Source organism: Polyodon spathula, chromosome 3 (assembly GCF_017654505.1).
Source record: "Polyodon spathula isolate WHYD16114869_AA chromosome 3, ASM1765450v1, whole genome shotgun sequence".
Lineage (NCBI taxonomy): Eukaryota > Metazoa > Chordata > Actinopteri > Acipenseriformes > Polyodontidae > Polyodon > Polyodon spathula.
Genome location: NC_054536.1, coordinates 8,089,103 through 8,101,846, shown reverse-complemented (window position 1 = coordinate 8,101,846; position 12,744 = coordinate 8,089,103). Strand labels below are relative to the sequence as shown.

The following is a 12,744-nucleotide window of genomic DNA, read 5'->3' as shown; positions in this document are numbered from 1 at the left end:
TAATGGGTTGAAACATCCATTTTCTATATGAAATTAAGGGCCCTTTTTAGCAAAACTGTTTGGAACTACATGGACAAATCTGTCCGCTATTTCCTATCACTGTCCCTGAGAACAAGCTTGTGAACAGCTGAAAAACCCTCATGCAGTAATACAGTGTTTATAAAGAAATCACTTCCCAGAATTCTAAAATCTGACTTTTTCCCTTTACAAATAATCTAGAGGTTTTAGACATACATTTCTTAAACACTAAACATTCAGCAAACATAGACCACAGCTCTAAAAAATATACTTCCAGTAGCAGTAACTTGTTTCATGTCAGGAAATAAAACACATAACATGAGTTCCTGCTGGCATTTGAAAATATTTACATTGATTGGGTGTGAGTGGCATGAACCGAAAGCTGATTTCTTTTATGAAATTGCAAGTCAAATGTCTTTATACAAGTTATATATATATTTACATAATAAAGTTATGCAGTTGCTCGTGAGAGATTAGACAAATTCATTTGATTTAATCACAGATTAATGTCAGTTTCTCTTTTTTACATGGTAATTATAGTAAAAAAAAAACAAACAAAAAAAACATGTATTTGAATCTCCGTAACTGTTTACTATAAAGAGTATTTTACAGTAATGTCAGAATCACATTTTGGATTGCATTGCTTTCCTTATATGAAGCTCTGCGTTTGCTTTTTGCAATGCAGCACATGTTGGAACAGTGTGATTGCTGTGTATTTACATAGAAGTAACTTAATAAATGTAAATATTTTTTGCACGATATAACCCTAACCTAAACCCTAACATTAACCCTAACCTGAACCCTAACCCTAAAGGATATGACCTATGGGGTATAGACTTAATATAAAGATCCCTATAGAATTAACACATTTTGCTTCATAAAGTTGAATAAAACCTGCTGAGTAATGTTACGTTAACATATTGAATTACATACAGCTTTGTAGTTTTCCATATACTTAACGAAAAACATTTAGAAATCTAAGATGAAATACTGTACTACTATTGTGGCTTCCGGTAGAGTTTTGCAATATCCTTTTGTAGATTCCTTGATTACATGATGGTTAATAAAAGATCTAAATTATGTTCATACACACACACACACACACACACACACACACACACACACAAAACAAAACATAACATAAAACAGTACTGTGCTGCAAACAAAACATGACTTGGGCCATCTAATAAATCTGTTCTTCATTTAGATTAGAATTCCCGGTTCATTTCCATCCCATATGAAATGTAAAATATTTCATTTAAATGGGTACACAAAAGTAGTAGATTATGCTACCCGGCTTTTTTTTTTTAAATCACTTTTCTAATATGTTTAGCCATTAACACTGGGGTTTTCATTTGCGTAAAAAAACAAACAAAACATGTTGTTTTAAAATCAGATAAGCATCATTAACATTCAAGCATTAAAACTGAGCAGCACTATGAATGTGGGGTCAATTGGCAAAGCAAACGACTTCACAAGTGTCATTATTGAAAATGGTATGTCAAACTAAATGATACTGCAGTGATTTATAAAACAGCAATTTGTATGATAGTTGCAATGATCTCTGTAGACCGTATTATGTTATATTTAAATAGGGAACACGTGTTAACAATGTAGACAGGTTCGTTGTATTTTTAGATACATCTGGATGATTTTGGTTAGCATGTTTATTTTTGGGTTGGTTTTAAGTAGCTGTCTATTAGAAATCACCACATTGCCAACAATGGTTAAAATCCTTTCAGCGTTTATTGTGTGAGCTGTCATTCTGATTTAAGAGATTCTTCAGAAAGTATAAAACACTCCACTAGAGGTAAAGTGATAGACTGTGCTGATACCAGTATGCATAACGGTAAAATAAAATCTATTAACTCATGGGTGATGCAACGTAACTGGTATTTATGACTAGAAATTGTACTGAATCTAACAGAAAATGGGCCTGATTATGATGAAACACAGTAAAATGCAAACCTAAGGGCAAAGTACTATTTGCGCAGGATTACACTCTGCTGTAGAGAGTTTGAACTGGGCGCTGGGGGAATTATGTTAGACCATTAAAGAAAAAAGGTGGGCAGGAAAAGCTGTTAGCAAATCAGAAGCAACTGACATTCTCTTTGTTGTGATCTTGATGAAGAAAAGTTTGCTCTTCATTGCCCAAGCACCATTTCGTAAGGCTCTGTTTAGAAATATTTACCTTAATTGAACAATTTTGCATGTGCGTTGCAGTGTTTCAGTATATTCATAAATAAATATTTCTAATACATATTACCAGCCTTTTACAATAGAGCTTATTTACGATGGGAAGTGTGATATGAAACGGGGTTTCATTAACTTTAGTGCTGCTGTGAAGAATACAGATTTATATGAAGGATTTTCATAGAATACATAGGCCTACACCTCATACAACGTACTTTCTGGAAGTAATTTAGTCCAAAGTGTTTTCAGTTTAAATATTCACTTATTATGCTGTTGTTGGTCTTTGGAAAATTTGCATGTATGTTTCAAACTGACACACAAAATGTGAAATCATCTGGAATAAATTACTGGAATAAATTACTTCTTACAGGTATGAAGTAGACATAAGAGTTTTTATATTATTTAAGAAAACTGTTTTTATTTTTCAGAAACCTTCATTTCTTTAACTACCACTCAAGTTTATGAAGCTCTTAGCTATATTTAAAAAAAGAAAACATTTATTTTTGAGAAGGTTTTGAGAAGGCTTGTAGATTCACACATTTTCTTGTGAAGAAGGTAAAGGACTTGTCTTTTTCCCTACAAAAATCTGGACCCAAGTGACTTTAATAAGGAACTTCCCTTGTTTTTTTAAAGCTGAAACTACAGGACAGGTACATTCATACATTTCTCAAGACACCTCAACTATTAGAATTAAAGAGAAAGTAGCTTATAATCACATTACATTTAACATCCCCTTCTTTTTATGATCCAGACATTTTTTCCTGTGGGTGGATTTCAGTAATCCTTAGACGCATCAGTTTAATTAGTGTTATCATAACATTCAGTTACCAAACGCAGGCAGAGATATGAAAGAATTGTATGCCCACATATCCCTTGAAACACATTATTTATACCTGTCCTTAAGCAAGCCTTTAAATAGTACTGTGAACTGGCCAAACAGAACTTGAAATAGCACTTGGCTATTGACCTTAATCCTTTGTATAACCCAAACTTCAGTAGAGCTGCCAAGTGCAAGGTTTAGAATGCAAGAGATTCCCACAGTGCATTGTGCCTTATTGTCTTGCATGAGCTTGGGAAATGGAGCTTGCTAATTTAAGGATAAGAAAAGTGAACTCTGGACATTTCTCGAATGTTGCGCTTAATGATTGCAGCTCCTGACATGTAAAATGCAGTCTCTTAGACATTGTGTGCAGTGCTTTCATCTCAATAATAAAGGTGCTTTCTTTTAAAGCAGGACAAAGCGTTCATCCATCCAGATGATTTAATTGGATTCTGCTAAAGCAGAGCTTGTAGGTTTCATGAAGCAAAGTCTGTACACCATGCTGCCTACGCTTAAATGACTGACATCCGCCGAGAGGCAGCTTGGAAACAAATGAGGGAAGATCAAAATAAGTGATGGTGGGGCAACTTTATCAATACAGATTTATTTTTGTCTATTTTGAAAGGCTTATTTCCTAACTTTGTAGGTGAAAAGTATCCTTTATAGTGGCATCTAATTAAATATAGCATGTTACACTTGATACCACACATCACAGACAATGGGCTAAAAATAGTACATGATTCCTCTTTATGCAGACCAAGTTTTTCATTCTAAAATAGATTTGCATTTTATTGAGATTAACCAGGATGTTCCCAAGTGTTGTAGAGCTCTGACAGAATGCAGAAACTGAAGGGAGGCTACAGTACCCACCCGCTTACTTTACCAGGGATCTGAAGGAGCCTTATAAACAGTGGTGTAGTCGAGCCGGAAAGCACTGGAACTCGCCGGAACACTGTTCCGGTACCTTATTCTATAGGCAGAAGCTTGACTTAAGAATTAACTTAAGAATCTTTACTGATTTGTTACGAAATTTCTTACATGGCGCCCAACCGGTCTAATTTTGGTGTCTGGGCACAAATGAAGCAATTTATTTGCCATGGGAAAATCAAATTAGTCTTTCCATTGAATAGACACTAGGAACAAAAAAAGATGTTTCTGATTACCTAAATACCAATTTTGATGGTACACTTTGAATCGGATTCTGATAACTGGTGAGTATTTTAAATGTTTGTCTGATTTTAGAAGACAGGAAAGACTAAGACTATGGCCATAAACACGGTTTAAAGCTGCTTCATATATTGGCCAGTGCAGAGACCCGGCGTTTGAAATAAATGACTGACCTTGCTTTTAAGATTTAAAATATTACAAAAGCATAAATAAGTGCTACACATTTATTTAAAATAAATAAAAATAATAAATAAAAACACTTATAAACTATTTGTTTATATGTCTGCTTTGCTTATTTTTATTGTCAATCAAATATAGTATCTTATTTGTCCTCGATAAACAATACAGCCAATGATCGTCAAGGAAAATGTTTATATCCACCCCAATCCATTACATCCCTGCTCTACATCAGAGCTCTCTTCCTCCTCCCCAGCCTCCACCTGCTTTTATGCTTTGTCTAAGGGGGAGGGCAACCGTCCAACCCCGCTGCCCATGGCTTCCCTACAGTCAGCCTCTCATTTATCTTTGAGCTAATTTATTGGTAGGGGTTCAGTTGTATAGTTACATAATAAGATGTTGAAAATATTGTAGCGATCCCGGTTCCCGCTGGCAGGCGCCTCACACAGGGCGAGGCAATCCACACACAGTTTGAGGGTGGGCGTGAACCTGGGACTTCTCACACTGAAGCATGGCGCCGATACCGCTGTACAAAAGACATGGCTCCCTTATAAGAAGTGTATATCGGGCTTATGTCTTTGTATGTGATTATGTCACCTACCAGCCCTGCTGCTGCCTTCCCCCGTGCACGCTACACTATATATAATGGTAATACAGTGCTTCAACTGTACCTGTATGCAGCTTTAAAGTTCATGCCATGGGAATATTCAGACTATTTTTCATTAATATTTCAGAGGCAATATACAGGTCTGAATAATGAAGAACACAATAAAATGGACAGTGTGTGTGTATAGGGGCAGGGTGCATGCAGAGGGGCTGTAGAGATCATGCACTGTATTGGTTCCACTGCCAGAGCATAGTAAAAACGTGGCTGAATTGTATTACGGCAGCACAAAAGCATCAGCCCACAACAATCCCCAGAGACACAACGTTAGCACTGGGGGTAAAAAAACAACCCTATTGATTATTCTAATATATTGTGTAAATATGGAGTTAGCATTGCATGCCAATGTCATATAGGAATTACATTTAAATTTTCACCAGAGCATTGTACTGTGACAAAGCTAAATGTAATCACAGAATTGGAGTAATATAAATAGCATTAAAAATACTGTACAGTAGAGCCCATCCTTTATACTATTGTACTGTATCTCTATTTTTAAGGGGAAACATGCAGTTGCAAATACACACTGTATAGATATACATCAACATTCCCGTTAAGAAAGTTATTTTCCTTTTTTCCCAGTGCAAACCAATTAAAGGACTTGGATTTGTTCTTGATGCGTACCAATGCGTCTGCAGACATGGATTCTACCATCCGAGCCGGCTCTCAATCAACGGCTACACAAGTAAGTGCCCCTTGCCTTTGAAATAAGGACACCGTTAATAATGCACCATTCCTTTTTTTACCCTGATCAGGGCTACACAGTCGATTCCCCTCATATAAAGAGCCTCAGCCCTGCTGTTTTGTCACCAGTATTGCTCCTGAGAATCCAGAAAACATATTTCATTTTAACAAGCTTTATTTATAGAATGAAGCGAATACAAACTGTGGAAATGAAAGTCCTCCCTGGTTTGTAAGAAACTGAGGGTTAGGAGATATACTTGTGTAAAAAGTATTCTTTGAAGGAGAATGGTATTGTCTCATAGTGCACAGGGATTGTGTTCTGGAAAGTAAAGGACTTCAAAGTAGAACACAATGTCAGAGCAGAACATCCCATTCGGGGACACATCAGGATCAGGATTCAGTGCCTAACCCATTAAGTCATTCTAACAAAATCAACTAGCTAGAACAACATGTTATACAAATGTATTAGAGAAGAAGGTCTTTGTGAATGTTTTTATATTTGCAGAGTAATCAAGGAACCCATGCTTTGTTTTTATATCAGGTAGGGAGAAGGATATTGTGGGAAGATTTGCTGGTGGTCTGTTACTTGCGCCATGTTTTATTTAAGTTACAGTTTCATTTAATTGCACTGCTCGTCATTGTAATTCCTCCACAAATCTTCAATTGTCCTACATCAATGTTTCTGTTCCACTTGGTCCCTTGTTACATATAGGCGATTTTCTTAGCTGGGGCTTGGGACACATTAAATACCAAGATATAGCTGCTTAGATTTAAAAACAAGCCTTAGGGAAGTAAACGTATGCAAGGTTACACTCTGAAGTGTTTATATTTAATTACATTTCGCTTGATCATTTTCTATCTCTTAAAGAATCCACTGGAATGGCCATGATTTGTCTTTTACTGAAAGAATTTCCTTAGAAAGTTGACCGTAGTGAAACCATAACAAAAGCATAGTGAAAGCATGGTAAAGCACGGGTAAGCATTGTAAAGCACAACAAAGCTACTGCATAAAACTGCAAAAATGCTGTGGAAAAATACTGTGGTACATGTTATAAGAGATAGCAAGGTAAGCTGTGTCTCTGATTCTGATTGACACACACTGTGATTGAAAGAAGATCTATTTTAAAATGCTGTTTTATCTGGCCTTAAGTTGCGCGGGTAACTGTTTTATATTTAGCTCTGCAACTTCTCTGATCTGCATGATTGTTGAGTAAGTCTGTTTGTTTTTGAAAATTCAGTTAAAGCTTTTCTAAGATTTATAGAATCAGACTGAACCTATTGGAAATACACATGGTAAAACGGCTATAAAAGTTTAGAGGTTTTTTCTTTGTGTGTTTAGTACATGAAACTGCTCAAAAGCCATGCAAACAACTTCTGTTATTTTATTTTTTTTTTATAAACTGGAAAAGCAAAATAGCAACTATTGTCATCATTAGAAATGATAAATAAGGAAATGTAGAAATGGTACATATGAAGGCGACAATGTAATGAATTTAGCATGCTTTTGTTTTTATCTTTTGAAGTGCAGCAGTGCACGATCTAAAGCCTGTGCAAGGAAAAGAGATAACAATTTATAATTGGAGTCAGTCATTTTTACAGAGCAGTTTATAATAATAATGATAAGGGACTTTTATGTAAATCATGTGTTTTGAAGAACATTGCCTTTGAGAAATAGCTTGTTTCATATTTTAAAAATGGCTTGTTAATTGAATTCAGTGTATCCACACATGTGCTGTTTATATAATTTGTGTCAGGGGCATTTTACTCTGAAGAACTTGGCAACCAGAAAAGATACAGCTAAAATATGGCGACATTAATGTCCGGACTGTTGCCAAGATTTTATCAAAAATGTTTTGAAAGACCAATACATAATAAGAGATGTTTTGGACCCTAATGCCCACTAACCACATTGCTCTGTACTGAAGTTACAACAGTTCCTCAGGGGCCAATGACAAGCAATATTTATAAAAGGGACCGCTGGTACATCCCTACTGGGATTAAAACGTTTAAGGGGTCTGTAGAATATTTTCTTGGAGGGTTTTTCCCCCTTCCCCAAATCTTCTTATTATGTACTGTACTTGATAGTGGCAATATGCTTTTGTGACGTGCTTTATCAGTAGGTATCTGAAAATTAAACCATCAATATATGTGTTTTTATTTTGAATACAGTACTGTGGCGTTCACCTCAGTTTAGAAACACTTCTTTTTTTATAATATATTTATTATACATGTATTTAAACGTTCTATTATTGTTGGAAAACATTGATGTAGCATAGCCGTAATGATAAATAAATAAACAAATAAATAACCTCATTGCCCATACAGCTGCCTTACAGGACATGCATCATCTGCAATGCTTCGTTTTTCACTATTGGAAAACATCCTCATTCTGAGACATGCAAACGAAGGTGATGGTAATTTACACTGAACAAAAATATGAATGCACCATGCAACAATTTCAAAGATTTTACTGAGTTACAGTTCATATAAGGAAATCAGTCAATTGAAATAAATTCATTAGGCCCTAATCTATGGATTTCACATGACTGGGAATACAGATATGCATCTATTGGTCACAGATACCAAAAAAAAAAGGTATGGGCGTGGATCAGAAAACCAGTCAGTATCTGGTGTCACCACCATTTGCCTCATGCAGCGCGACACATTTCCTTCGCATAGAGTTGATCAGGCTGTTGATTGTGGCCTGTGGAATGTTGTCCCTCTCCTCTTCAATGGCTGTGCGAAGTTGCTGGGTATTGACAGGAACTGGAACACGCTGTCATACACATCGATCCAGCGCATCCCAAACATGCTCAATGGGTGACATGTCTGGTGAGAACTGGGACATTTTCAGCTTCCAGGAATTGTGTACAGATCCTTGCTACATGGGGCCGTGCATTATCATGCTGAAACATGAGGTGATTGCAGTGGATGAATGGCACGACAGGGCCTCAGGATCTCATCACGGTATCTCTGTGCATTCAAATTGTCATCGATAAAATGCAATTGTGTTCCTTGTTTGTAGCTTATGCCTGCCCATACCATAACCTCATCGCCACCATGGGGCACTCTGTTCACAACGTTGACATCAGCAAACCGCTCGCCCACACGATGCCATACACGCTGTCTGCCATCTGTCCGGTACAGTTGGAACCGGGATTCATCCGTGAAGAGCACATTTCTCCAGCGTGCCAGTATCCATCGAAGGTGAGCATTTGCCCACTGAAGTCGGTTACGACGCCAAACTGCAGTCAGGTCAAGACCCTGGTGAGGATGACGAGCACACAGATGAGCTTCCCTGAAACGGTTTCTGACAGTTTGTGCAGAAATTCTTCGGTTGTGCAAACCCACGGTTTTATCAGCTGTCCGAGTGGCTGGTCTCAGACGATCCCACAGGTGAAGAAGCCTGATGTGGAGGTCCTGGGCTGGCGTGGTTACACGTGGTCTGCAGTTGTGAGGCTGGTTGGATGTACTGCCAAATTCTCTAAAACGATGTTGAAGGCGGCTTATGGTAGAGAAATGAACATTCAATTCTCTGGCAACAGCTCTGGTGGACATTCCTGCAGTCTGCATGGCAATTGCACGCTCCCTCAATATCTGTGGCATTGTGTTGTGTGACAAAACTGCACATTTTAGAGTGGCCTTTTATTGTCCCCAGCACAAGGTGCACCTGTGTAATGATCATGCTGTTTAATCAGCTTCTTGATATGCCACACCTGTCAGGTGGATGGATTATCTTGGCAAAGGAGAAATGCTCACTAACAGGGATGTAAACAAATTTGTGAACAAAATTTGAGAGAAATAAGCTTTTTGTACATATGGAAAATTTCTGGGATCTTTTATTTCCGCTCATGAAACATGGGACCAACATTTTACATGTTGCGTTTATATTTTTGTTCAGTGTAAGTTCCCTAACTGCCAGGGTATCCAACACCTGGGGGTGCACAGCACCAAACAGTGTGAAACAGATTCAGCTCACAGAAAGTGATAAAGAGAAGAGATTAAAAAAAAGAGAATTTGCAGAATGCTTGGAACAAGCAGCTGAACGGGAGAGTTATTGAACAAAAAAAGAAAACTTAATGGTGACAAAATAATGCAAAATAAACAGTGATTGGAAAAATAGTTGTACTGCTTTAAAAATAGTCTAGCCTGGAGGAACACTTGCAAACTAAACTAAAGTTACAGAGAAAGTTTGAAATAAACAAAGCATTATCTGATGCACAGTGCGTGTCCAACAGCTTTTGGGGAATGTTGTATTTCTTTGTGTGCCTATGCAAGTTCATTCTGCTTTGAAAATACATGGCCATGTTTCCAAAGCCAGACACAGTATTTCTTAATTTTCCTACAACCTAGAACCAAAGCACTGATAATAGCCGACAGTATGGTAAGACCTGAACCCTGTGTTCATCTATTGCAACAGGATTCACTCCACCTTTCCACAACAGTGAAATAGTGTCTTTATCTTCCAGCTTTATCTTCCAATGGGGGAAAGTATAGACTTCATGTAATATAAAAACTGAACATACAGGCTGCTACATTACAAGAAAATAAAGTGAACTCTTGAAGGGGTGGGTTGTACTGATACAGCTCATTTCTCAACTGCACTTCACACCTCACAATGCACCTTACTTGCGTGTTATTGTTTACACAGTATACTCGGGCTATGCTATTATAGACAGTGCACTACCTTGCTTTGAGGTGCATGGTATACAAGGGATGTAACACTAAGCTTCTCAGCCATGCACGTTATGCAAAGATTGCATGTTGTATTGTGAAAACTACTATCAGTTCAAGTGCCAGTTCAAGTGCCCAATCGTGTTTTTGCTTCTTTATTGAAGTTGTCAAGACAAACCCCATTGTATCCATGCGACAATGAATTTACCCACATTATCCAAATTAATTAATTAATTTATTATTATTATTATTATTATTATTATTATTTTATTTATACTTTTTTGCATTTATTTTCATGAATTGTTTTTACATATACTGAAAAACTAACTTTCATTGGCTCAGAAGGTTTTGGATGGCGCCGTTCAATGAAGTAATTCCACCCTGGCAGTAGCATATCAATCAGACCACATGCTTTGAGAGAGATTTTTTCTATTCAGTGCACAGCTGTCTTACATGATTCTGTCAGTCAAGTTCAATTAAACTGTTTCACCGTCCACATCTGAGGTGTGCCATTTCACCATACAACCAGGGATGCTTAGGTACTGTTCACAAAAACACAAATGTCTATAGTTTCTTATTGTTTTTACTGGTGCCTCACATTTCACGTTGCTCAAAGGATCAACAATAACATCCTCTTGGTTGCCTTTAAAAACCCTTATTGGTCGGGCACCATATCGCTTGGCTGACCTGTTCAAGACCTATATTTCAAGTCTCAATGTGCATTGAGAGGCTGAACTTGTGTGGCTGTCCCCTCCATAGACCAGCTCAGGGTTGCTGAACTGTCAGTTATAGAATACTTGCAACTCCAAACTCCAGCAGATTTAAAAAGTTAAAAATGACCCAGGTAGTGCAAGTACAGAGATATAACCCATTTGTTGTTTGGTTCATATATATATATGACACGCATTTCATTTAAAGCTGCACAGCTGAGACCCATGTAGCCAATGAAAGTGTAAAATTGCTAGGTTTTATTGAATTATTGTTAACTATAATTACTTTGAACATGTTGAGGTTGGATAGAAATCAAATTGCGAGACTAGAATGGTATGTCATGGAAAACAAAATGAGCAAATTTGAAATGTGAAGGAATCCCAGCTGGACTGCATGGCACAGCTCGTAGCAGACAAATACAATCCAGTAAGACTGTCGTCAACAGTTTATTTAATTAATCTGAAAAGCCGAAGAAGCTCTGACCTCACAAAATTAATGTTATATTTCCCTGGCAGGTTGTAATATGCTGTATAATAAAAGAGAGTCACCTGTTGTCCACAGCATATTATACAGTACTTTTTCCTCCTTCGGTGCTCCAGCTTATTTTTGTATTTAATTATTTATTTGTGTGTATTTTATTATACTTTAACTCCCATACCATCTCGAGAACTTGACTTTATCTGTTATATTTACACAAGGAAATACCAAACATGGAACAAGTACTGTATGGCAATCATCAAAAGCCATTGTGATTCATGAACAACAATGTAAGTGCAAAATTACAATTGAATACATTTTGTGACTTAATTTCCGTGCTCATGAAGCGTGCCGAGTTGGCAGCACTAGGGGACAGACAGAGGTAACATAAAAGCAGTGTCAATATGAGATGCCCCAGTCACCCAGAAAGCATGCTTCAATCCTGGGGAAAACAATGCCAAGCTTTTACTGGAAATAAAATAAAGTGTTTAATAACCATAATGATGCACATGTTTAAAGATGAGAAGCCCTGGATCAGTAAGGATTATTGTTACACTTTTCTTCACAAACCCAAATTAATATATAGATTTGACTTTGTATTTTCAGAGAAAGCAAAAGAAAATCCAGTTTCTGGAAGCCGATATGAAGAGGAGTTGTCTGATGGAGTGCACGAGTGTCTGCCTTGCAGGGCAGGATGTTCATACTGCACAGACGAGAACCCCTGCTATGCCCAGGAGGATGGGTACTTACGGATATCTATTCTTTCCTTCAATGCAGTCTGCATGCTGATGGATTTCATCAGCATGCTGGTCGTCTATCGTTTTCGGAGAAACAAGGTAAAAAACATAAGTTCTGGCTGTCTGTGCATTTTTACTTGAAGGTGGATGCAATATGTTAATCCTTCAAAGGGTCTCCTGCTCGAAATTGGGGAAAAAATAAATAGCTGCATTATCAAAGTACGCAGCCAGCGCTATTTTAAATTGTGGATTTAATAAGAACAACATTTTATCTGATATTAAACATATTTCCCCTTATTTGTTTTATGGTTTTAAAAAAGTATTTTCGAGTAGGATAAACACTAAACAGGATTTGTGTTGGTCAACACAAAGCAATTAGTGACTGAAGACTTAACCACGAGGAACACAAACCTGATCCCTTT

General features: G+C 37.2%; 1 protein-coding gene across 2 annotated transcripts in view; it reads left to right on the top strand.

The window, feature by feature from the left end:
- LOC121312198 (probable G-protein coupled receptor 158) overlaps positions 1-12,744 on the top strand; it is an 80,200-nt gene that overhangs the window by 34,075 nt on the left and 33,381 nt on the right. For both annotated transcript variants that reach the window (XM_041244155.1, XM_041244153.1), the window contains exons 3-4: positions 5,622-5,724; positions 12,192-12,421. In XM_041244155.1, coding sequence (XP_041100089.1) covers positions 5,622-5,724; positions 12,192-12,421 — 333 coding nt within the window. The remainder of the gene's footprint in view (positions 1-5,621; positions 5,725-12,191; positions 12,422-12,744) is intronic.